The sequence below is a fragment of the Rhopalosiphum padi genome, chromosome 2 (assembly GCF_020882245.1).
Source record: "Rhopalosiphum padi isolate XX-2018 chromosome 2, ASM2088224v1, whole genome shotgun sequence".
Classification (NCBI taxonomy): Eukaryota; Metazoa; Arthropoda; class Insecta; order Hemiptera; family Aphididae; genus Rhopalosiphum; species Rhopalosiphum padi.
Genome location: NC_083598.1, coordinates 2,934,272 through 2,960,859, shown reverse-complemented (window position 1 = coordinate 2,960,859; position 26,588 = coordinate 2,934,272). Strand labels below are relative to the sequence as shown.

At 35.9% G+C, this 26,588-nt stretch overlaps 1 protein-coding gene across 2 annotated transcripts in view; it reads right to left on the bottom strand.

Annotated features, from left to right (window-relative positions):
• Nucleotides 1–488: 488 nt before the first annotated feature.
• The window catches only part of LOC132923164 (ecdysone-induced protein 74EF), a 116,920-nt gene continuing 90,820 nt past the window's right edge, over nt 489–26,588 (bottom strand). For both annotated transcript variants that reach the window (XM_060987007.1, XM_060987008.1), the window contains 6 exons: nt 20,388–20,531; nt 12,317–12,439; nt 11,802–12,014; nt 5,527–5,943; nt 5,198–5,390; nt 489–3,474 (listed from right to left, as the gene is read on the bottom strand). In XM_060987007.1, the coding sequence (XP_060842990.1) occupies nt 3,366–3,474; nt 5,198–5,390; nt 5,527–5,943; nt 11,802–12,014; nt 12,317–12,439; nt 20,388–20,531 (1,199 nt within the window). In that variant the 3' untranslated portion in view covers nt 489–3,365. The remainder of the gene's footprint in view (nt 3,475–5,197; nt 5,391–5,526; nt 5,944–11,801; nt 12,015–12,316; nt 12,440–20,387; nt 20,532–26,588) is intronic.

The following is a 26,588-nucleotide window of genomic DNA, read 5'->3' as shown; positions in this document are numbered from 1 at the left end:
AAAAGAGTCGTTAAAAAAATGATCGCTCCGGATCCAAAATTGTGGTGGAGCGAGACTTGGTCGTAATATATTATATTATGACCATGTCACGACAGTATACAACACCGACAGGGACTGCGGCAAATATAATAACATTATACAACAATAATCTTTCTGTTATTATTTCGTATTTTATTATAATGTGTATATATATTTTTATGTTTATAAAAATCGCGAACATTTTCCTAACAGTAAACATTTATCATATATATATATATATAAATATTATACATATACATGCACACGTATAATAATAATATATTATTAATAGACTTATTGGTTTTTTTTTTTTGTATAAATATTAAGCTAATGTTACACACATATATAATATATATATATATATATGTATCATGTATATATAATTTAAAAGTATGCTAAACTATACGACGTATGTATCATTTTTTTCAAACGCCGTTTCGCGGGCGTTGTTAAGTATAAAAACAAAGAAATGAAAAAAAACATATTTCGTGTATTTTACAACATATAATATAATATTTAAATAATCAATTCTTCCCTATAGGTACACAGTATATATTATAACAATTTCATAGAAAATTTGTTTTAAAAAAAAAACATTTATTCGATTAGTTTTTTATAATAAATCACATCTTATCTATATATACCTATGTATATAATAAATTCCTTTCGATTTCTCGTTAATTCAATCACATGCCGGTTCACAGTCTCTAACGGAACGTAAAATTTAAAGACAAATAAAAGGAGAAAACAAAAAAAAAAACATAAAAAAAACCTTCCTACAAATTCGTCACCAGCATTATATATATATCACATATATATATATAATAATAATAATAATAATAATAATAATAATTTAAGATATATTATAATAATCACATATCGATGTATTACAATAAAGGCCTTGCTGTTTTCCGATCAAGATTTAATTGTTCGTTTTGTCTGGTTTCTATACTGCATATAATACGTATATGACATATAACATTAATCATGTACAATCATCCGACAAATACTTCACCCTCCAAACCGACATACCCCAACAACATCACGACAAACGTATGCGCTAAACTGGTTCTAAACAGACACGGCATAAAACATAATGAACTGCAGCACACTGTGATCAGTTGACCGAAAAAAAAAAAATTACATATCCTAACAATACGACGTTAAATGACAAGTGGCGAGCATATAATAATACAATATTGAATAATATACAGAAAACAACGAAGGAAGTAAAAACAGAACATGAAAAAGTTAGAGTGAAAGAGGCAGAGAAAAAATTTCGTTTTCGTAGATTTCGTATTTACTTGAGCAACATCGGAAATATATAATATAGGTACGAGCAAACCGACGACGGTATAATTATTTATAGTAGTAATAACAATAATATTAACAAAATTATTGTTATTTGCAAAATATATAATAATGATAGTAATAATAATAATAATAATAATAATAATAATAATAATTCGCTATCGTATAATATCGGTGCTGTATATTATTAAGTAAATGGTATAATTTGAGATTTTTCAAAAACGCGTTTGTTACGAAAAATTGACGAGACGAGTGATAATAATTAATTAAGAATATAATAATATATTGTATGTTTTCCTCGCGCCGTGCGCGTCGACATTATGTAGATACGTTTTTGGTGATTAAATTCATTTTTCTCTTTTTTTAAAAATTTTTTTTTTCATACAAATAACATTGAAATATTTATTAAATCATTACTATTATTATTTATTAATTTGTTTAAAGGACGTAATAATTATAATGGTAAACAGTTTCGTTGTGATTACCACTATATAGACCGTGTATAGTAGTAAAAATTTTTATAATAAAGTCGTGTCTATTTTTTGAGCTTTATCGAGTAATTTCGCGAGCGTTATTAAAATAAAAATATATAAATATACATAATATATTATCGCATTATTATTAAATGTGTTTAAGTACGGATTATATTAAAAGTCTGTTTGTTATTCGTTTGGTTTCGTTTGAGGCGACGCGATGGTAAGATATTCGATACATAAACGTCCGGTGCCAACGGTTTTGTTCACGTTAATGATTCACAAACACATTAAATCCTTAAAATTACATACAAAACAACAAAATAAATAAAAGGAAAAAATAATAATAATTTTAACTTAAAAAAGCATACAAAAATAGTTCGAAAAAAATTTTACACAGAAATATTATTACACATAACATTAGTACCTATATTATGTAATATATTGTGTATATATAATATATATATGCACTTGAATAATTAAAAACTTACACCAACAATATAATATATTATGACCTTAAAGCTATTCTTATAAATTATGGTTATGTACAGTAATAAGGGGTTTCGTTGACTTAAGTTGAGAAAAAAAAACGCGTTCTCGGAACAAAAATAATATATGTATATATAAAAAAAAAATTACAATCGTAATAATTATATTTATGATAAATGGTAAAAATGAAACTATACACACACGTATATGCGCCGTGTGCATATAATAATAAAGTTTTCATCTTTTATTTTTTGTTTTTTATTTGTTCCGAATCGAATTTATTTTCCTAATTAAAATATTAATAATAATAATAATAATTAAAATTTTGTACACGTTTCGAGATTTGTTTTAAATATATATAATATATACTAAAAACGTAGAGATCGGTCAAACTAACAATAATTAATTTATATGATATATATATTATATATATTTCTGTTTTTTTTTTTTTTTGTTTTTTTTTAATGTTATTAAATATAATATATATATTATTTTTTTAGTATATTATATCATAATATCTTCTCGGTTAATTATTGTCAGTCTTTACACACACACACACACATATACACATGCACACAGACGACGGTTGCAGCAGCATCAGCTACAACAACCAGCAGGGAGTACATCAAAATATATTATTATAATATTATACATTGTTCAAACGGTAGCAGCAACGATGGTGGCAGCACTCGTTCACGAGAAAAAAAATATAATATGAAAAAAAAGAAACACAAGTTTTTTCGCGATATTTACACGGCGGACGAGTTTGAACTCGAATAGTGCAGTATTCTATATACTAACAATATATAATAACACACGCACGCACATACATTCATCTTATTTACGTGTTATACACACCATACGCAAGTTGAATTTTACCTACGTATAGTAATGATAATAATATTAATAATAAAAATAATAATAATAATAATATGACGACGGACTGACGACGATGATTCTGCACCCAAGGCGGAAAGAATAAATTATAATATAGCAACTGCGATGATGAAGATGACAATATATTTATATATTATTATCATGAGGTCTTTGGTCGTTTTTGGGTTTACATAATCCTTATGCGCCGGAACAATCGATTTCGACGATGTCTTTGGGAACGTCGACAAACTGGTAAACCAGCCTTTGGCCGTCTACTTTGGCCAGAATTCCCCTCTGGTAATAATACCTGTGAACAAACAAATAAACGAACGGTTATTGATGTGAATACATTATATTAAAGTTAAAATGACTTTAAAAATAATAAAAATTTATTCAGTTTTCTATACATGAGTGTAGTATACTTTTGAGTATTGGTACGATTTTTAACTTAGTTTGGTATTTAAACACTATAAAGGATGGTTTTATGTTCCAAGTACCTATACGAGACAATGCGAGTTCAAAGTTCAATCAATGATCGTGATGGTCAAATAAGAATAAACGAGCATATTATAATCGCAGTTTGTTTGTTTATTATTTTGTTTAATTGAAAAACATCTAAGCTGGTAAGCGATAACAGAGAAATATTACATTTTTAATAGGTGGTGTATCATTAAGTAAAACGATATTTTAATGTTTTATTTATTTACGATTCATTTGAAGGGCGGGGTGAGTTGGCGATGGTTAAATATTTAAATTTGATCCTTTTATTCTTTAATAATTAAAACTATTTATAATAGTTTAATGTGTACAAGGGCACGCGTAAAACAAACATTGCAATCAAAGATTAAACGACATCAGTGTCCAGTGACGTTACGGCCTTACGGGATATGTGTATATAGTCCCTATGCGTATTATATTTTAAGTATCCGGAAATGCAAAGACTTTGGAATCTACATAGCTGGCATGTTATAATTTACTATAATATTAATAATATGTAAAGTAAATAATGTTATAATATATATATATTATAACTATTAATATATAAATCATACAATATCAATATGTACGATTGGTACAATTAATTACATATAAATAACCCAATGTAAGCGTATTAGTTAATTAAAAAAAAAAATTAATTAAAAAACGAACCGATAACAGAATGATGTATATTTCGATAGAAAAAAGAATCAATTCGTAACGAACATATTATTATAATAATATATAACGTACAATAATACATTATACGCGTTTTTGCTGACCGCAGCATAAATTAATAAGTAACTTTATTATAATATTATTACGATATTATGTTATCTGTTGCGGCATAGCAGCAGACCGTTGTAGGTATATAAACGCAACGGTGTTTACAAACAACGTCTGGTCATCGTCGAAAGCGAATTAATCGATTTTATTACATATCATGTAGGTAAGAAGCCGGTATACCGATGCAGCTAATGTTTAAATGTTTTATAATGTTATTATTTATTACACACCGATCATTACTGATTTATACGAACGTTGCACGCCTTGCACGTGCGGCAGTACCGATAAAGTATAATATATAATCCAACGAATATTCTAATAGAATACCGCCGGTGAGCAGTACCTAATGAATATAACATAAAATACAGCATAAATGGTTTTCTACTTGTTAATTTAAACTTCAGAGACAGGATTTTTAATAGAAAGGTTAGGTTAAAATGGTAAAAGTAAGATGTTTTGATGCATTAAGATATTCTTATACGCATGAAAAATATCGGCATCTGTTCTTTTATCCCAGCCTATGGTACGAGTTTAACCGATGCAAAAAAAGGGTATTTTTTATCACTACTGAAACTTTTTGTATCGCAAAATCAAAAATATTTCTCACGCTTATTCGCTAACGAATTAAACGTCTTTTTAACCAGTTGGATATTCTTCATCGTCCGTTCTCTATACTCTATTATTATTACAATCGCATTATTGTATTTAAACCGTTTTTGTAGACTATACAAACTATAATAACAATATATGATGAGATTAATTCGTACCTGAGAGCACGTCCCATCGTCTCATAGTTCATGTCGGGTTTGTTCTTGTGTTCTCCCCAAAGTTTAGACACCGCTTTGGAGTCAACCAACTTGAAAACACCCTTTTCTCGGTTCAACCACTTGATGAACCTCGGGCAGTAATCGGAGTTTTGCAACAGTTTCAGCAAAAACTCCCACAGGTACGTCGTGGAACCTGTACACGAAAAACGTGCTCCGTTAATATAATATAATAATAATATAACATTATAGCTGCACACAAATCAAGGTTTGTTTTGCATATCGGCAAAAATTATTGTGCGTGAATCGATCGTTAGGAAATAATTGTTTACCTTCTCTGCTCTTCCGCTTGGGTCCCGTGGCCGGACAGGACTGTTGTTGGATGGCTCCGGGGGAACCGGCCGCGGACGGCCGTCCGACGTTGCCGTACTTCTTGGGCTTCTTGTTGCTGCCGCTCTTATTTCCGACCGCCTTCTGGTGGTACATGGCCGCAGCCGCGGTTGGGGCGCCAAAGTCCATGTAGTATAGGTCATTGAGGTTGGCCGCCCCGGCGCCGTTGGGCTGGTAACAGTTGGCCGCGGCCGCCTGGATGACAGACCCGCGACCGACCACGGTGCCAGCGCCCGGAAGCGCGGCCGTGGGCGGGCACGGTGGCATGGCGAAATGGCCGCCGGATGTGGGGCTGACTGCTGAACCGTAGCCGCCGACGGCCGACGGGTGGTAACCAGCTACGCCACCCCCATAAGGATCTGTGTTCGACAAGAAACGAAAAACTTTAGTAAAAAATAATAATAATATAAATTTAGCTAGTACACGTCATTTGATACAATATTTTTATTTTTTGTAATGTAAAATTATATTGTATTAATTATTTACAACATGATGCTATATAGACGCGACCATACGTAAGTATATTATGTAGCGGTCGTTTCAAGGGCGTACGTGAAAAACAAGCGCGCGCGTTGCAGCGCGTGGTCGCAGATGAAAAGTTGCAGGTCTGGTAGTGACATACTATTATACAGACTATAAAATAATTAAGGAGTAACGGAATAAAATAAAAAAATACTTAAATTTTTGATTTTCATGGAATTATTATATTAAAATATTATACAGTTGTGCAGCATTCTCGACCTTGATTTTATTACAGATATATAATACCACGGTACGGCGGAAGTGTCAATCTGAAGAACAATCTGCATAAATATAGTCTATAGGTATTCAGTTTTACTCATATCCAGAATTAACTATCCACTCATCAGATACAATATTCCAACTGTTCGATTGCGCGCTATTATTGTTTTTATCATATTACAAACGTGTATTAATAATATTTCGCTTGCGTTCAACTCGTTATACCTAACTCCCGATAACAATTTCTAAACATTCCGAACGCGTTTCCGCACAAAAAAACAAGTACGGTTGTTGTGTACACGATATAAGTATAGTTACTTCATTACTCGTTATTATTTTAAACAGATCGCGTCGTATAATAAATGTAATGACGTAGCACGTAAATACTTTTCCCGGTTTTGCGCACGAGACGTCCTTAAAAGGAGACGGACGGACGACGGACGCTATCAAAACGCATACAGCGTATACCACAAAGTGGCTATAATAATACTTGGGTAGTGTCATTTCGCAGCAACTCGCCAATAGAAATTTATCGCGTGCGTTTCGATCACCAAAGTCCGGGAAAAAGCGACAATTTCGAAAATTTCTGAAATCTGAAGGGCTCGCATCACGACAATATTTACAATGTATGATTTTTGACATACGTTTCAGACTTCTGTGTGCTGTAATTTACAATACGTTATGATGTGTATATTATAATATAAACGAAGCGTTTCGCAATCTCATTATTTACTATATACGAGTATATATTATGAGCCGCTTGCGTAGACTAAAGAGAGCAGGAAACCGTTGTGGGAACGGCCGACGACGACGATGCAATTTCTCATTCAAAAGGAGATTAAAATATTATTATATTATTAATATTATAATAAACGTCTTCTATTTCCTATTATATATATAGGTGTACATTATATACGTCCGGGTGTATTAATATATTATTGTTGTGCCACCGTCGTTCCGCAAACGGATTTCCGTTTCGTCCAGTCGGTGTTTTCATTTTTTCTGTCGAGTATCATACCTCAGTCCGCCCGGACTAGAGAGGCTTATTCGTGGACCAGTTTCAGATACCTATACGGATGATCGCGCTTAGGTATACGAAAAACGTTATTAATCGTAATTGTAACGACATATATCGTGTGCATGTCATGTATAATAGTATAATATTGTTTTACGGGCGTTTAAAACGGCAGATCGTACAGGTTTATATATACGTGGCTACGGCGCTTCCCCGCGCTATCCCTCACTAACTATTACGGCGATGGACGAACCGGTGTCGAAACCCAGACGGTGGTACCCATATATATAAATGTATTTTTTTTCGTTCACCTTGAACTTGATCGACCTATCCTTCTCTCAATTTCAATCTCTCTCTCTTTAACACACACCTATGTCGTGTGTATACGTCACGCTCGGCGCGATCGCGGGCGTGTGTGTGTTTGTGTGCACGCCACAGTACAGTGTTTTCGTACGTGCGACTAATATTATATTTAATAATATATCCGCGAAAAACCGAATCGCGTGTTACGTGAACAAGGAAAAGGAAATGTGAAATGATTGTTTAAACTATATATAGGTACTTGCCTGCGATAAGATTGATGATACGATTACAAGCAAAATGATAGACAAACTGAATTTGGTGGCTTATACATTTTCGAATTATATTTAAATTGTAGACGTTCTTCCCGATTTTATTTTCGTTTCAGACGTATAGGAAAAAAATCAGAGGATGGATCTAGATCTAGAAGCTTCTGAGAAGTTCAAATCAATTTTATCGAATATCGTTTTGTTATTTCATTCTTGCTACTCTAAAATAGCTAGCAATATAGTTTGATAGGAATTTGAAACAGTTTCGATATATCGTTCGTGTGGTAATGGGGGGGGGGATATAGTTAGTGATTGTGGAATGCTTCTCTTAGCCGTCTTTAAGCCACTCACAAAATAGTTCAAAGCTTACCTCAAAATTAAAATAATAATTTGTTTATGTTGTCATTTTGCATATTTAGTCCCTTCCCCGCTAAAATCCAATCAATTCTCCACTTATGACACATAACAACATTTTTAAGAGTATTTAGTAACATGCTGTATTCATTTTTATAATATTTAATGATATTCGAAATCAGTCTATTGTTTATACCACAGCCACAGCGGTGTATTATATATTATAATTATTATACCGTCCGTATCGTCTTTCCGGGAATGAAAAACGATCGACTTGCGCGCGCGTGGCGTCCGCGATTTCCGCGTTTCGCGCCCGCCTCGCACATATATAATATAATATATAATAGTTGCTGCAGCTGCCGTCGCTAAATACATCCGCCTGCGGCTCACGAGTGCTATTTTCAGACATAAGCACGAGCCCGGCCCCCAACGCCGTTATTCGCATTCCGCGGGAATCGGATGGCCGCCGCAACTGTGCCGGAGCCTACCGCGCAGCGATTTACGTGCACCGTTCGTCTTGTACGTCTCTAGCGATAAGTCGCATAAAGTTGTAGCCTAATATTTTATAAATATATAAATATATTTATTTAGAAAAAAAAATGATAATCCGAAAACCAAAAAAGATGGTGATTATTTCGAATATTATATAGAATATTAAGTTTTTATATATTTTATTATTCGTTAATTGTATTATTCATTAGTATAGTCATTACCCATCTATAATAGATATCACTAGTTATTACAATATTATCAAGTTGTCTAAATTTTGTATTTTATCGCCTTATAATGTCCGATGTCGGCACGAACAATACACTCAAAGAATATAATCGAAAAGAAATATCGTATTGTAAATATTTGCAATTTATATTTATTTTTCTATTTGACATTTTAATTCAATAAAAGAAATCAATTTAATATTTAATTATAATATCGGTGCCTACATTATAACAATAGTATAAGTTGTCATTATGGTATTATAGTGTACCAACCAATACAGGAAGAAACCAAAATCGATTAAACTGAATAAATACGTTTATCGTTGCGATGGACGAAAAACGTAATTTGCTAGAAATAAAAACTGTGTGTCGGTGTAGGTGTAGTCGATTTCGACAGCGTTTATTAAACGTTTTCGACTACCAACCCGCCAAATCATAATAATATTATAAAAAATATTATATTTTACTTCCTGGTTTTAGCGGCGCCGAATCGTCACAACAAATTCGTACTTGAACAATAATTGTCGACGTAATAATATTGTATTCATAGGTATCGTTGGTCGTAGGGAAAAAAATAATGGATATCATGATGAGGGGGAGTGACGCGCGGGTATACGATATTATTATTGTATGTAGGTACCTATAGTGTTATTATGTGAAGAAGGAATAAAAAAAACCAGAGAACACTCGGCGACGAACGCGGAAGTCATTTCGTGTATAAAAATATAAATCGCTATCGAATGGAACGGAATTTGCGCATGTGAGACGACGACGATGACGACGACTCCCGTGAAGCATCGTCGAAGGTCGGCCACGGCGGCAGTGGCGGCGACCACGTGACCGATGGGTTCGCGACGAGTGGCGGCGGTGCCGGCAACGAAGCGTTACGCAACAGCCACGGGAGGGGCGAAGCGAACACTAGCTCGCGCGTTTTTTGAATAACAACATCGTCGTCGTACCTAAATTATTATTATTTTGGCAAAAATTCATACTCGAGCCAAATGAACGCGTGCGTACGAGTAGACAAAGTATAATAAGTAATATGTAAGTGCATGCGTTTTATATGCGTATTATAGTATTAATAATTTTTATAATTCATTTCATCATAATAATTATACGCACACGACGTGTGTCTTTTTATCTGAGTACCTACTCTATGCCACCACCGACGCCGCTTCTATTGTGCCCGACGACAAATAATAATAAGACGAAAAAAAATTATAAGTCACTGGCCAACGTCTACAACCTTTACGGTGGCGGTGATTATATTATTATTAATATTATCATCGTGCATTCGTGCTGTGTTTGTGTGTTTACGTGTTGTACACTTCCTGAATGCGATAACGCAACATTATTATTATATAATTGCACGCGGCGCTTCTTGTTATCTCAAATCGAGAGCGCGCACGTCGCGATATTATAAACGCGTATAATTTATTAATCACATTATTTCGACAAACACGCCCGTGCGTACCTACTACCTACCTACAAAACTGTTTTAATTTGAATGATATACATCATGGGATCGCGGGAGATAAGGCAGCGGAAACGATAATATTATATTATTATAAACATATTATATTAAAACATAATAGACGTGCGTTATCGATACGGCGAAAGGTCACGCGAGGCAATCGCATATTGAGCATTTCGCGATGTACGAAAATCGTAAATGATGGATCATTTTTTATATTTAGCTATATGTTGTATGAGATATCCATCTCCAAGTATGATAGTGCATGTATCGGGTATTATTGTATTGCTATTATTATAGTGTGCGCGCGAGTGAGAGTTAACCTTGAAGTGTTAGTATGTCATTGCTCTATCTCTCTCTCTCTATCTCAGTCTCTTTCCTCTCTTACGCGTCCATGAGTCCGTCTCGCTCACATCTGCATATCATTAGGTTTTATAATATATAAATATATAAATATATATATATATATATTATAATACTCTCTCGCTCTCAGTCTTTTGTGTATATAAGTACATGAATACATGATATATCCACCTCTGCACTCATTTCGATGTCCGTCGGCGCGCGTGTGTGTATGTATATAATATGTATGGATCAGTGTATCTCTCTCTCCTTTTACGCGTTACACGAGTTCACATGCATTCGAGTCGAGGTGGTCACGTGACCAATGCTCAGCGCCGGTTCTCCCTTTCCGCAAATCGCTATAGAAAACGAAATAAAAAACCACCAATCGTCCTCAAGCCGCGCCACCGCGACCGCATTGGCAACACTGCCGAGTGTAAACTCGTTTTCATCGTAAAGATTTTTTTTTTATACATATTTATTATATTGTTTCAACTCACACATAAACAAACTGCGCACACACACATTCACGACCCACACAGAGAGCGGTCGACTTGCGCCAAAACGGCTATTACTGACCAACCGCACGACCAATAAATTTACAATGTTCTCCTCTACCTTCTCCTCCAGCAAGCACACAAAATTGTCATCGTTTTCTGCAACGTTTGCGAAAGAGTATAATAATACAAGAGACACACAGACGACGAGATAGAGAGAGATAAAATATAGATTGTCCAACGAAATTGTAAAAATATTTTTCGGAATGAGTCATTTCGAGTAATCTTTGTTTTTATTAACTTCGAGGAATATATTTATGCGTGTCCCGCATAGCAAATATAAGTTAACCCGATTTCTGCATTCAACTATATTACACACGTATTAAGTGGTCGTTTTATCTGTGAACGGTTTTTACTTTTTTTAACAATAATTTTATGAAATACGAAAAAAGTAAAATAATAATATTGTACCCGTGAAATGTAACTATGATAATATTGATAACACTCACGGTTGTTTCGCATGAAAAGCGGATGTTTGGGCGATGGAGGCGCGGGACCGGGATGATGGTAAGCGCCTGGTGGCGGAGCGTTCACTCCATATATCCTGGAGAACAAGTCCTGTTGTTGCTGATGTTGTTGCTGTTGTTGCTGCTGTTGTTGCTGCTGGTGACATTGTGCGATACTCGGCGGGTCCGGACTAGTACGACGACCGCAAGAAGAAACTGATACAGCGTACAGAAAACAATGAAAAAAACCAAAGACCCAAAAACATTAATCTCCTATCTTCAGAATAATATAATGAGTTAAGGAGTTAAAGAAACAACTAAGGTGGATATTGAGAAGTGTTCAGAGTTAAAAATGATTGAGGACGAGAGTTGGATGGGTTAAGTCATTACAATATTATAAAATATTGTATTTTATAGACATTATTTCGATAGTATCGTAAGAAGTGTGGATGAAGAGGAAGAGGAAAGACTTATCATTATTATAATATATTCGGTTATTAATGTGAACATAATCTGACCTTGGTGGTGATACTGGTGCGGTTGGAGCCGAGCCCTGAGCTCGGTATCGGTGGACGTGTGCCCGCTGCTGCTGCTGTCCACGTCGGACACTCCGGAATCTGCGGGGCTGGGTGGCAGAGAGCCTGAAACGAAACAAGAAAACACGTTAATTTATGCACATATTCATACATTATAATAATATATTATATACATGGCGCGTTATTCATACGAGATCCACACGGGTTTTATACAATATAATATAATATCATACACAATATTGTGTACATGTAATACGTTAAGTATGGTAGTATAAGTAAATATATGTACGCGTGCCTAAGTAGATATACATTTAGTATTGCAATATTGCATAATATATACAAAAGTAGGAAAAATTTTATTTTTATAACAAGTTAATACATTTTTAGTTAACTTATAAGAACTTAATTGTTAAATTAACTAAGTAGGTGGTATAAACACTATAAACTGCAAATTGCAATACAAAACTTTATAGATATATTAATTATTATAACCTACTTTAATAATTTATTGTATTCGCGTAGTGATTATAGTTTTACAGGTCAATTCTTACTTTAGTAATAACATTATGTCACAACAATAAATTATTGTTTACGGGAAAAAAATGTGATCGTCGCACCGCGGTAGCTTATTGTTACAGGTTTTCGAGTACCTAGTCATTTTATTTTTCACGCCGATGACGCCGAGTTTCCGGGGTTTTCGTTGACCAGCAGATTAAATCCACGATTTGCTGTCAATATGCGGTGTGATAATATTTAATCAACGTGTGTGTGTATATAATACCGACACGTAACGTAACTTATTGTTATAACCTAATATACAATATTTGGCGCGTGTCGTGGGCAATGCGCATAATATATATATATAACACACATACCTAATACATATCGTTATAGGTATTACATATATATAATATTGCAAATTATATTTATCATTATTACGGGTGCGGTATGGGTAGTTTTAAGTATTATATTACAATCAGTTGTTTTGTTCACCCGTTTGCGGCAATGGTCAATCGTGCTGATCGAAGTAGGTTTTTGCGCAAAACAGTGTCGTAAAACTTGGCGTTACGAAACGCGTTAGAAAATTGTCCGTACATTATACACGACATCAGCTGTTTAATAAACACATTTTGTGAATATATATGACTATGTACGATCGCGATATCTGGTTCACCGCTAATTTCCGACGATGTTTTATTATTATTATTATTTATTTTTCTATTTTCCGCCGGCAGAGATAGAACACGAGGTTTTTGTAAACAAACGGATCATTATATCAAATATGTATAGTATAAACGATACGTCAAATTTACGAGCAAATATTGAACAATTTTAATTTTTCGACGACGTAGCAACATTTTAACGAGTCAACGGCCGGGCGGAGTCATAAAGTATAAATATAATAATAATAACTCTCGTTTTACCATATTGTATATTATGTACAGGGTATAATTCAATAAATATGCTTAAATCAATTCTTCATTTAATAATGAATTTATTCATATTCTGTTTTTTAGAATATTTAAATATCCGTTAAATAATTTTAAGCGTAAAGGGGAGAGTGGTTCTCATTTGAAAACCAGAAGTTTATTGTATCGCTTTAGGATACACTTAGCAAAGTAAATTTCAAGTAGGTATTTTAAATTAAATAGTCTTTAAATATATTATAAATTTCAAAAATCAGAATTTGAATAACTGCAATGTTAAAAAAAGAGTGAACATGCTTGGTGAATCACCCGATACATTATTATTGTTTTTTTCTGTGGCGTAAATGTGTTCATGCAAATCATGTGACTAGAAACGCATTTAGAAAGGAAACGTTAGGCTGAGAAAATAGTCGACGGAAAGTCCCTATCTATTATAACATTTATACATATATATAACGGCATAACGCGTATACATATAATATATTATCATCATTATACGCGCGTCAGTTATGACCGTTGGGTGTATACGATGTATTACTTTTATAGAAAGAAAAAGGTTAGGAGTTTCGGCCGATTAAACGCGCGAAATAGAGATCCATTAATCACTGCGGCGGATTGACGGGCGTCGACTAGCCAGACCTCGGACTGACCGGGTCTCATGCAAATGTCACGTCCGCGCACAGGTGTAAATCACACGCGGTGGTCATCGCCATTAGTCATCGTGTCCGCGAGTCGGTCCCCCGGACGACGGCCGATGACGGACAATGATAATAATATACGCGCGTCCCTTCTATATTTTATATTCCTCTCTATATCCGCGTACACCGTATATCATTAATATTATTATTATACAGTATAATATTGTAATTTCGTGATACGTCCGAGCAGAGGCTATTTATCAGTCTTACTGTGGTGGTACGAACCGTGACGATATTGTTGATATGTTAAGTATAATAATTATTATGCGCGAGTGTTTTATATTGTATAGGAAACGGCGGCGACCGTTACAGACAAAAGCAGGAAGAAGCAGCCGGATGACGACTATGACGACGACAACGACGACCACCGCCACCACCACCACCATCATCATTGTATAGTGTATACGCTTCCTATAGGTACGACGCCTCTTCTTCTGGCCCGCGCAGGTCTTCGCCGTTCCAGGAGAGTCTGACGACAACGGCGAAACCGGTTCGGCGAGCGTATAAATTCACTGACCCCGCGCCGAGACCTTGGGAGTTTCTCTACATCGCGCCGGTTATTTTTTTCATCGGTTTTACACGAGTCTTTCAATTTTACTCTGCAACGGCGGAAAGCATTCCAAAAAGTGAAAAAAAAATGATATAATATATAAAATACGGTCGTTCGCGTCCCCAGGAAACGGTAATAACTCATCGGCGGACCGCGCGAAAAGGCGTAATCCTTAGGATTATAATAATAACAATAATATAGAATATCAAATATACGCGGTGTATACCTATTTAAGGGGCCATGAGGGAAATGTACCCTGCGGAGCAGCTGCTGCTACTGTATATAATGTGCGTACAACTCTTTTTTTCCTCTTTTCCGATTAATTTTTTTTGCCGCGTCAAAGATATTATACAATATAATATATTATTATTATTATTATTTTTTTTGTGCTGAAAACGCGGAATTTCAACCCAAAAAGGGTGACGTAGGTTCTTCTCTTTGTTGTCATCAGCGGTGCGAGCACATCCTCATCTGCGCGGGTCGTTGTGCAATCGCGTGCATTTTATATATACAGCTGAACGACGGCAACCATCATAACGTTCACCTGCAACAGTCCCTCATCGTCCCCGCGGTGCACTCGCAGCCACCGTCATATAATACGCGGTCGGTGTGATTTTTGGGGCATTTCCACCCTTTTTTGTGCAAAGGGTTAGCCGGCCGTAATTTCGACGACGCAATTATTGCGTTTATAATATAATACACTGCAGCAGTATAGTGTTGTATAAAAGGGTTTTATCGTTCGGCATAGGGTTTTTGACACTTTTGTGGAAACCGGTGGCGCGTGTCGCTCTTTGCGCAATTTCAATGGGACCGATGCCTGCTGCTGCGGCTTTATTATTTGTATTTATATACGGTTGCAACGAAAGGGTTTGGCGCGCGCGATCACGAAAACAACTTCGCGGACAATGCGCGTGCACGTAAACACACAGATGTTTCCATAATTCTGATGTTTTCGACGGAAATATAATACGCAAGGGTTGTCACCGAAGAGAAGTTATTATTATTATTATTATTATTAACGACGAGTTTTTCGCGACCGCCGACAGGAAATATGCGGTATAAACAAAAAAAAATTATATAAATAGTTAGCGAACAAACATGACCTATAAATTAAAGAAGAACGAATAGAAAAAAAAACTTGCGGATGTGCTTGCACAGCCCCCGCGGTTCATCCTGCTGAGTATATTACGTCACGATGGGTAGTTGTGCGCAACGACCGCAATGACGACAATATTGTATAGTTGTGTTTGTGGGACGTAGACAGATTTTTATCGCCGTGCAATAGTTGCAATAATAATAATAATATATACGATTTCAACTTACAAGACCAACCGACGACAATGTTAAATCGCTAAGTTCTTAAATTATTGTTATTATTATCCTAGCAAGAGTTTCTTCTTTTATAGTTACTAAGATACCTTTATAAAATATTAATATTAATAAAGATAACCATTATTATACTATTATATTATATGCTAATATCACCAAAGCAGATTCGTTTATTTATGAAAAACATTTGAAGTCGCTGCAGCGATAAAAACACTAACCACGGAACTACATAATATCATGGAATATTGATATTATTTGCAGTTTTAAAATAGAATTTAACATTAAAAACTAATAAAATATGATTTATGATTTATAGGTATGTATACTAACATTAATGTATATTATAATATTATAATCATTTTTATACTGTGTTTATATTTATTGAAGTTCACATCGCATAATATGATTATGTATAGATTAAATACAATTTACGATATGATAACAATAAAACCGTTCATAAATTCGAGAATATCTTATTTTATAATATTAATACACAATTTTAAACAAACTGTCGAAACTAAAAAGTGAAAACTATTCAAATTTACTTGTTAGTTTTTGTAAGTTAACAAATATAATAATAATGAATGAGTAAACTAAACTAATTACTAAATAGGTATAAGTTTTCGTACAAGTTGTTTATACACAGAATTTGAGGTAGGTATATAAAGCGTTTTCAAGAGTTTATACACTGCAGGTACGTAGGTCGTTATATGATATAATAAATGTTCTTTAATTTCAATGGACATCCGGTTCCGGCAATACGCCCACAATCGTATGTATACTATATACGTTATACTGTTTGCAATTTCTTGTATTTATATCATATATAAAATCAACCATACGCGTTTATAGTTTATACCTATACTGGCAGAGTTTATCAAAACAGTGAACATATACTTTTTTTAAAACCTAATATAATGACGTGTTTTGAAATTCGACACGTACAACAATATTAGTATGACGTGGTTTATTTTTGTACACATATAATAAATATAATCGTTGAGTTGGAATTTTTTTTCTACCTGAATCACCAATATCTAAAGGATTTTACATTGAACATTTAGAGGCTTTTTTTTCCCGAGTGCTTATGTCCTACGTTATGATATTTGTCGACCCAGATTGCAGTACGATCTATTGACTTTTTATCTTTAGAATAATATATGCCTGTGTATTATATATGGTTTCCGATTCCGGGGGGTATATTGTTTTACTCCACGTCTTCACGGTGACAATGACACGATTTTATAGTTTTTTTTTCCGTTTAACGTGTTTCTCGCCGACAATTCGCCTTGGAGGATAAAGAAAAAAGCTGATTCTCTGAGGTCGTTGAATATATCAATCCTAAGGGATTATAATAGGAACCTGTTTTTCGCGTTGGTTCCGATGGTCAGTCGGCGACGACTGACCATCGGTCATCTACATATACGTATAAGGGGAGACCGATGACCTTTCCCATAAACCTATACCTATAAAACCGATTTTTTTTTTTTTTTTTTTACCAACAGCTGAACGACTGGAAATAAATCGGTAGTAATTTATTATTTTGTACGTCCGTTATGTCAAAGGTCGTAACCGAATATCAAACTGACCAATGCACTATTATACACAAACATCACTCATGAAGAAGTATTTTACAAGTTTAATGTGCTTAAATTATAGTAAAAGAACTTTCATATTGTATGATAGCTTATGCGGAAAACAACGTTTTTCGAAAATAATATAATATAGTTTAATTTAATAATAATAATTTAGCGTTTTCCTATACACATAAATATAATAATAGTTATAATTGTTATTTTGCATGTACCTATATCTTATATTAATTATAATTATAATATGGTTGCAGACCATTTGAACAGTTATAATATTATGATTGTATAATGAACGTTCGGAATGTCATCATGATTACAATAAATTGCACGCATTCGGAATTAATAATCCTATTCGATTATCTACATTCTACATGGCTACATATATATAGGTGTAATACGATTTTTTTTTTACTTTAAATCACTATATAGCAGCGCGTTTCGCAATTGAATCAATACGAAAAATAATTTTATTCATCGACCAGGTGTGTGCGATCTGCACACTGTCGTGTACACGACATCACACGCACATTTATAATTTAATCGCATATTTTACACACAAACTTTGTCGCACTTTATGCGCTCCGCGACCGGACAATGGTCAGGGGGAGGCGAACCGGTTTCCGGGGTGTATACTTATATTTTTATACCGGTCGTGTCCGGTGATGTCCACATCGTGTACCAAAACATGGTCCGCTGACCACGGTGGTGGGGATAGCGAAGAAACGATATCACGGGCTGGCTATATCCCTCATCGATATTGACCATCGTCCAGCGGTCGAACGGGTTTGACCGCCACGCAAAATATAATGTACGCATACAATATTGTAATATATAACCGACGATTCCCAAGGAATGACCAGTGGTCAGAATTTTTTATTGCAAGCAAACCCACGATAATCGCCGTTACAAGCAGCAGGGGTGTGTGCTACAGAAGACGATTTTTGATTGACCCCGCGAATAATAGAAATAATAATATTTAACATATACATACGCAGTGGTTTCCGTCGATCGGACGAATATTACCGATGTGGTCAAGAACAGGGGGTAATAATAGTGTTTTCCCGGGAGCGCACCGATGGGAACTGAATTTAACGATAAACTATTTTCTAATATTATTTAATAAACGGTTGACGGGGTCGAGGAAATCGGCATTAAACGCCTGTGTTGTAGTCATCGCGCGTCGTTATAATATTCGTTAAAAATACACGATGCAAAAGTGAAATTTTATTTTTACGAAACTATTTGGCGAGAAAATCATGTATACGATTCGTGGTGTCTTGGGTTTCAAGGTTTCGAGTATATAATTGGCTGTATTAACGCGTTATATTCTATATTGAACGTGACGTTTGACATACATACGTTTAATATATTATTATAAATTAAAAAAATTATGTATTATCAAATCATGATTTAGTACCGATGGAAATTTTCCTGATAAAATATATAATGCCATCCGCAGGACAATAGAGCTATATGATGCGATAAATTATAATACAATATAATTCGTTGAATACGGTCAAAGATCATATTATATATTATTATTATTGCTATATCATAATATTGAATATTGATGCATGCGTATATCGTATTATAATATTAATTATCTGTCCGAATGAAATTCTAATGGCAATCAACCAGACGAATAAAATATACATTATAATAATGCGAACGAGTTATTCATATAGGTATATCTAATATATTTTTATTGTCGTCGTCACGGGTTTAATGCTCCGAAAAAAGCCAATGGCGAAAGATCGCGTCGATGTACATACGTACCGGAAACTTCCGAATCGCAAAGTGAAAACGGACTTTCTTTGAACCGGCTCTTCCGGTCTCGTGACGCGGCAGCCTTAGCTATATATGTGGAATATATAAATAGATATAATTTTATGCGCGAGAGTCAGGATAACACCATCGCCGCGGTGTAAACAATAGAAAGTCACTGGTCGGAATCGAAGGGGTATATATATATTATATTGCTTAAACATATGCATTTATTTATTATAGGTGTGCACGCGCTTCGCCCGGCAGATTTAGGTCACGATGACGAGACGTCGTGACGACACAGCAGCGCGTCGTTTTGACGAAACGAAATCGTAATAATGCTGTAGAATAATATACATATATATAATATTATGCGAATACTCCGTCCGCCGAGATAGTGAATTACATTGTGATAGACGACCCGACGTAATAGTTTATGCATAAACTGAGATTTGATGCTGCTGTGCGAGCACCAGTTTTGGTTTCTGCAGCACCTTCATAAACAATGTAGGTACGATAATGTATTATTATTATTAAAATATTAATGTATGTATTATTAAACCGTAAAAGTACCTATATACTCCGTGTGACCTACGCCTAGTGACCTACATAATAATATTTACTTAAGAAATATTTTATTTATGGGATTATGATTGCTGTTACACTATTAAATTATGATCATTAAATACTCACCAGCATGATGGAATCCGTGCGGCAGGGCAAACGACAACTGTTGCCTGGGCGGCAGATGGTCGGCCGCTCCCGGGTTTCCTACACCGCCGTTGCCGGCGATCCGGAGGTGATCCAGGAAGTCGATGTTCTCATCCTTTTCATTACCTGTAACAAAAGAACATTTACGTTAGGTAGGTATTACAAACGTGCACATGAATAATGATTATAGTATATCATATGATACATGCAGTCGAAGGATGCTATGAGAAATGTAAATGCTGCGGTGATCTACAATACGTATATAATAAAATATCGATGATATTTTATTGAAATCGGCTACATATATAATTATAATTTTTGTTGTGCTGTTCGAGCAACCGATTTAATATTTGATCACATCTTTTATTCTCGGCGTTTTTCGTATAAATAACCCGTTAGTATACCAATTAAATGATTAATAATGTATATGTATTGCATCGACTGCGTGATGAGGTTAAGTTTAATAAATTTCACGATTAATAAAATATAAAATCGAATTCGATTCGATAAAAATAATTAATATATAGGTACATAGACACCGCCGCCGACGTCATATAAATCGTAGACACTTAGGTCCCGGCACCGTAGCGACCCTCACTCACCGCACTGCCAGGATTTATGGCCGGGGGATGGGTGGTGGCGGTGGGGCCGCCGGTACGAGGGGGAATAATTGACCGGCAGATACGGCACCGGAAGGGAAAGTGGGTTGAGGCGCCGCCGCAACCGCCGCACGGTTGCCACATCGTTTCCTTGACCCACATTTTCACCTGCTTCCCAAAAGACACGTCTCCCCCGCAAACGCACGAGCGTACATATTTTAATAATACATATACACTACTGTCGGACGTTTTATTATAAAGTACTTAACCAGTTATTATATACATATACATGCGAGTACACTATATAGTATATAACATACAGTATCGAATGTTTATACGAACAATCGATATAGATCACCCCCACTCCATACGCTATATTATAATAACTCGATCGACCATGATTATATTATTATTATTATTATCAATGGTGAAAATTAGATCGCTGACGATTTTTTTTTTTTTGGTTGCCCCGTATATACGATCCGGAACAAAGAAAGTGACGACGTCGAATTTCGCGTTTGTTCCGGTATACCTCTTTATATGTATACAGTATTAACGCACACTGAAACCGCATAAGGCGGTCGTTTTGAAAACGAATCCACTTTCAATGTTTATAACTCACACTACGCGCACTTTTTGTCCGCTCCACTGGCACGTATTTTATCGAGTATATTATACCTACGTCATTATATTATATCCTTTCAATCTATTATATGTATAGATTATTATACCGTCGGTGTCGGAAGTTGATACAATGTTAAACGTTTTGTTTTTCAGTGTGATTTTTTTTTATTATTAATTTGTCGTCTAGCCTACCTATATTACGTCGTGACATTGGTTGTAAATTGAAATATTAAATATTAATATTATCTATGTATTACATCAAGAGGTTGTAAAATTGCGGCCATTGCCGTTTATAAAACATTGTCCATGCGCGTTTGTGTTTGTGTTTTTTTTTTCGTAATAAAGCGTATATTATGTTCCCCGGCGTCTTAGCCTTGAACGGCTTAAATATATAATTGCATTATGTATCTATTATTGTGTAGCACTATAGTCCCCACCTATAAGGGACCGGAAAACCTATGCCAGAAAATAGTGGGTGAACACAATTTCTCGCGGCAATCGGGTCAGCGCGTGTGTTTTGGCATGAAGAAAAAAAAACAAAAAAAAACGAATAAAAAAGAAGAGTAAAAAAAAAGAATGAAAGAAAGAAAAATTCTGATTCTCTCCGAAAATAAACGTGCGGGAGGACGACCCATCAACGCGCGGTACACGACGAATACAAAACTAGGTCAAACGCCCTTAGACCCAAAAAAGAAAGAGGCCGACTATACAAAAAATACCCGTGACCAACTGTTGTTTCGGAATTGGGTCACGTACACGTAAGGGGCTAAATCATCATTGTAGACAGTTTTTTTTTAACTCTTTTCTCCGTGCACTAAACTGTTGTAACACGTGTGTATAATATAATATAATATAATATTCTTTCTTAAAACGGTTAAATTGACCGGAACAAACGAGTGTTTGAAGAAGAAATCTTAAGAATACACGCATATTATGGGATACCACATATCTATTATAACGTATAAGAGAGATAAAGGGATGTGACCAATTGTCGTGCGAGTATGACCCATATATTATTATCTCGGTATACTATTTGTTTTATATTACGATCGTCGACGATATAACATAATAGTCCCGTCGTTTGGGGTTTGAGGTCTACGGCCTCATGCTCGTAAATGTCTTGCCACGGCCTTGGGGTTGAAAAGGATATCGGTTTTGGGAATTCTGAAGCAGACCACAACGTCGATAAACATAATAATAAATCTTGTAGGGGTATATTATTTTATTGTACATAATATTATATATATCTGAACATATATTACCTATATTATGGATTTATGTAACTAACCCGTGTGTATTCGAAAAAAACCGAAACTCCGATCCGAAAAACGTCGTGGGACGACAGTGTATTATGAAAAAAATAGTGTGGTGGTAGGTATTTCTTTACATATATTTTGGCGTTAAGCGTTTTTTTTTCTTTCGTAGAGATTCTATAATTGTTGGAGGTGGCGTCGCATAGGAATATAATAATTTATTATAATACGAAGCATTGCACGGCATAGCCGCGGTGAGATAATAACACTATTATACTGTAGTGCTAAAAAGACGATGACGTTATATAATAACGGATCGGTTATTATGACGTTGCGACACGCCACCAACGACGACGACGACGACGACGACGACGACGACGACAACGACGATAGGGACGCGACGGACCACGACACGACACAATCCGAGCACGTCGATTATACGACGATCGTGTTGTTTTAATGGTGTTAGTTGATTTTTTTTTGACAATGCGCTTACGTAAGGTTCTGTATAACATAACCACCTGGTCGTGGCGTCTAAGTAGTTCACGCGAATAACGATATATAACAGTGATATATACATCACGTTTGAATTATAATATTATAGGTGTTTTAGGAAGGATCGCGGACCGGCTGCCGCACGCGGGAAGAGGGACGCGACGGCAAAAAAATTAAACCTTATGGTGCGCGCGCTGACCCAATTCTCTATCTCGTATATTATTATGTGATAGGACGTTATGTATACGCAAACACGAAGAAACGCCCCGTCGTACACCTATATGTGTAATATTAAAATATTATGTATTATAATTTATAATATATACACGTACAGCAGTAAGCAAGTTGTCGTCGTCGTTATCGTTACGTTATATATGTAGATATTTTCGACATATTATGTACGTACGTCGAGATGTCGACGCGAGACAAAACGCACCGCACCGCACATAGTGCCAAGTCCGTTAAATAAAGCAATTAAAGTAGATATTATGTATATTTGTATTTGAAAATTATTATTGCGAATTTTAATCGACCGAAATGTCCGGAAAACGACTTCATTATAATATTGACGTTTCCGAAAATGGTTTCATACTTATACAATATATATTATAAACTCGGTGCGGTGCTGTACCTCAATAAAACTATCGATGTTGTTATAATAATACACAATATATATATTATTTATAGAAATAGTGTATATATAATATACACGCGCTACGATTCTACTACAGCTATATATCGTAATAATAACTACGACGTTATTATAGTATTACTATCGTCGTCGTAAATCGGAAATGCCGACTGGGTCATACGACGACGTTTCGCAATAACCCCGCATATCTCCACAATGGCACAATCTATATATATATATATATATATATATATATATATATAAATCGGTCCGCGGACTTTCACTGAAACGACTTTTGCGTGGGAGTTTTCAGCGAGCAAGCGCCCCCCGCCGCCCGCGCGAGTAGACGCGTGCCGCGGGGTGGACGAGCGGACGAACGGGCGACGACGGCGGGCAGACGCTAGTCTCAAGGCTGCGTTCCGCCCTCGCCCTATTTTCGCGCGCGCGGGTCAGACGTACCGGAGACAGACGCGGTGTGTGGGTAACCGTCGACGCCGACGCCGCCGCCAGCCCCGTCGCCTCCGCTGCCACCGGTACCTACCCTTCGACCGAGGCGTTTTTTTCGCCGGCAATCGATAACAGCTGATTCCGGTTCGTCCGCCAGCCGCGCCACGCGCCGGCCCATTCAACCGGTGCCCGGAAAACGTCGACGAGGCCGCCGGCGAATAAAATTATATATTTTATACGTGATATATATATATACGATATAAGCGCTCATCTATGATATCTGGACGAGGGCGTACGACACATATATATATATATATATAATATTAATACCCGCGTCAGCCATCGTACGTCGTCGATATCGTATCACGAAAAAGGAACGAATTCGCGGGGTCGTAATAATTGTGATAAAATATATTATAATAATACAATAATTTATGTAAATTGGAGCAAAAGTGAAAACGACCTTGTTTCGCTAGTCGCGACGGCGGCGATGAGCCAATGGTGGCGGAATTGACGGAATCCGTCAACTCGGCGATAATTCTCTCGGATTTCGGCGCCCGCAGATACGCGCGTGATATGTTAGAATATGCGATATATACATATTATTATATATGTTGGTATAATAGTATTATACGCGTATATAATGCTGTGTACATTTGATTTAAGAAGAAAAGTAAATATATGTTGTACTCTTACATAATACTATAATATATTGTGTACAGCGACAATAAAAGTGAACTGACGATATTATACGATGTACAATACGGTGCGAGTGGCGAGTCACACGATGACGTCAATGTGAACGCGAAGGTATAATATTATATCGAGTGCGGTGTCGCGCAAGCTGTTACAGCGTAACATATATATGTGGATGAGGTAAAACGCTATATAGGCATCGTACGATGACGGGTCGGTCCGGACGCGGGGGTAGACGCCCGGTGATCGATCCCTGTAGCGGCGTCGACGGCGGCAGCGTGGTGGCTGGCCGGGACGAAGGGGGTGTGAGCCGGGCGCCGGCGGACGGCGGCGTCGGGCCCGCCGGGGATGACGACCCCGGCGCGTTAACGTCGTACGTCGGCGGGGCGGCGGTGGTGGAGACTTTTACGTTTGCCACGAGCCGCACGTTTTGTGTGCTTGATAAAGTGCTCGTGGCCCTGGGACGAACAAAGGTCGTTTACTCACTTTATACTCTTGCACACCCCCGCTACTGCCACGACCGAAACGACCTATATATGCGCTTGTATGTTATATATATACGCCCTCACTTCTCTCACGCCCTCACTTCTCTCCTACTTCTCCTTTGACTTTAAGTCACCACGAGCGTCTCCCCGCACCCGCTACAAGCCCGTCCGCTCAAAATGGAAGGAAGCCCTTCGAGACTCCTTTTATATATAATATGTATCTATTATAAGTGCGCGCGAGGAACATTGTACGTCAAAATGGATATTTCCTGTGGTCCTCGCCTTTTAATATATTTTCTGGGAAGAAATTCGGACTTACTGCATATCACGAGTCGTAGTATACCGCTCAGCATTTCCGAAGTTTTATCATTACAGCAATTTATTATACATCGATCCGTAGTATCTTTTATAATTTATATTCACTATTTAATGATTCTGAGAAACAACTGTAAGCACATTGCACATATTATATACGTATATTTTTCTAGCTTTTTTGTGTATAATCGCATAATTTATGCGGCATAAATACGTCTATTAATTAAAATATATAAGCTATATATTATTGAATTATTCGATTGTTTTAACACACAGAATATATTATATATTAGTTATTTCCTAAAATTGAGAAAAAAAACCATATAATCTGCACACTCTTGTCGGTTGGAAATGGAGAACGATACAATTTCGTAATAAATACTCAAGTAGGGCCGCAAAAGTACTTTATCTAAATAAACTTCAGCACAAATATACAATATATTATACAATAACGAGTTTCGAGGAAAAATATTTTGCAACTGACAGCAACTACTACAGTGTGCTCGTAATAATAAAATAATAAAATATACGTTATATAATAATGTGTTCATTTTCAGTGTTGTGTATATTTTATAGAACTGTTACTCAAAAAATGATCTCGTTCGAATTGGATTAAAAAAAAATTGAATCCTCAATAA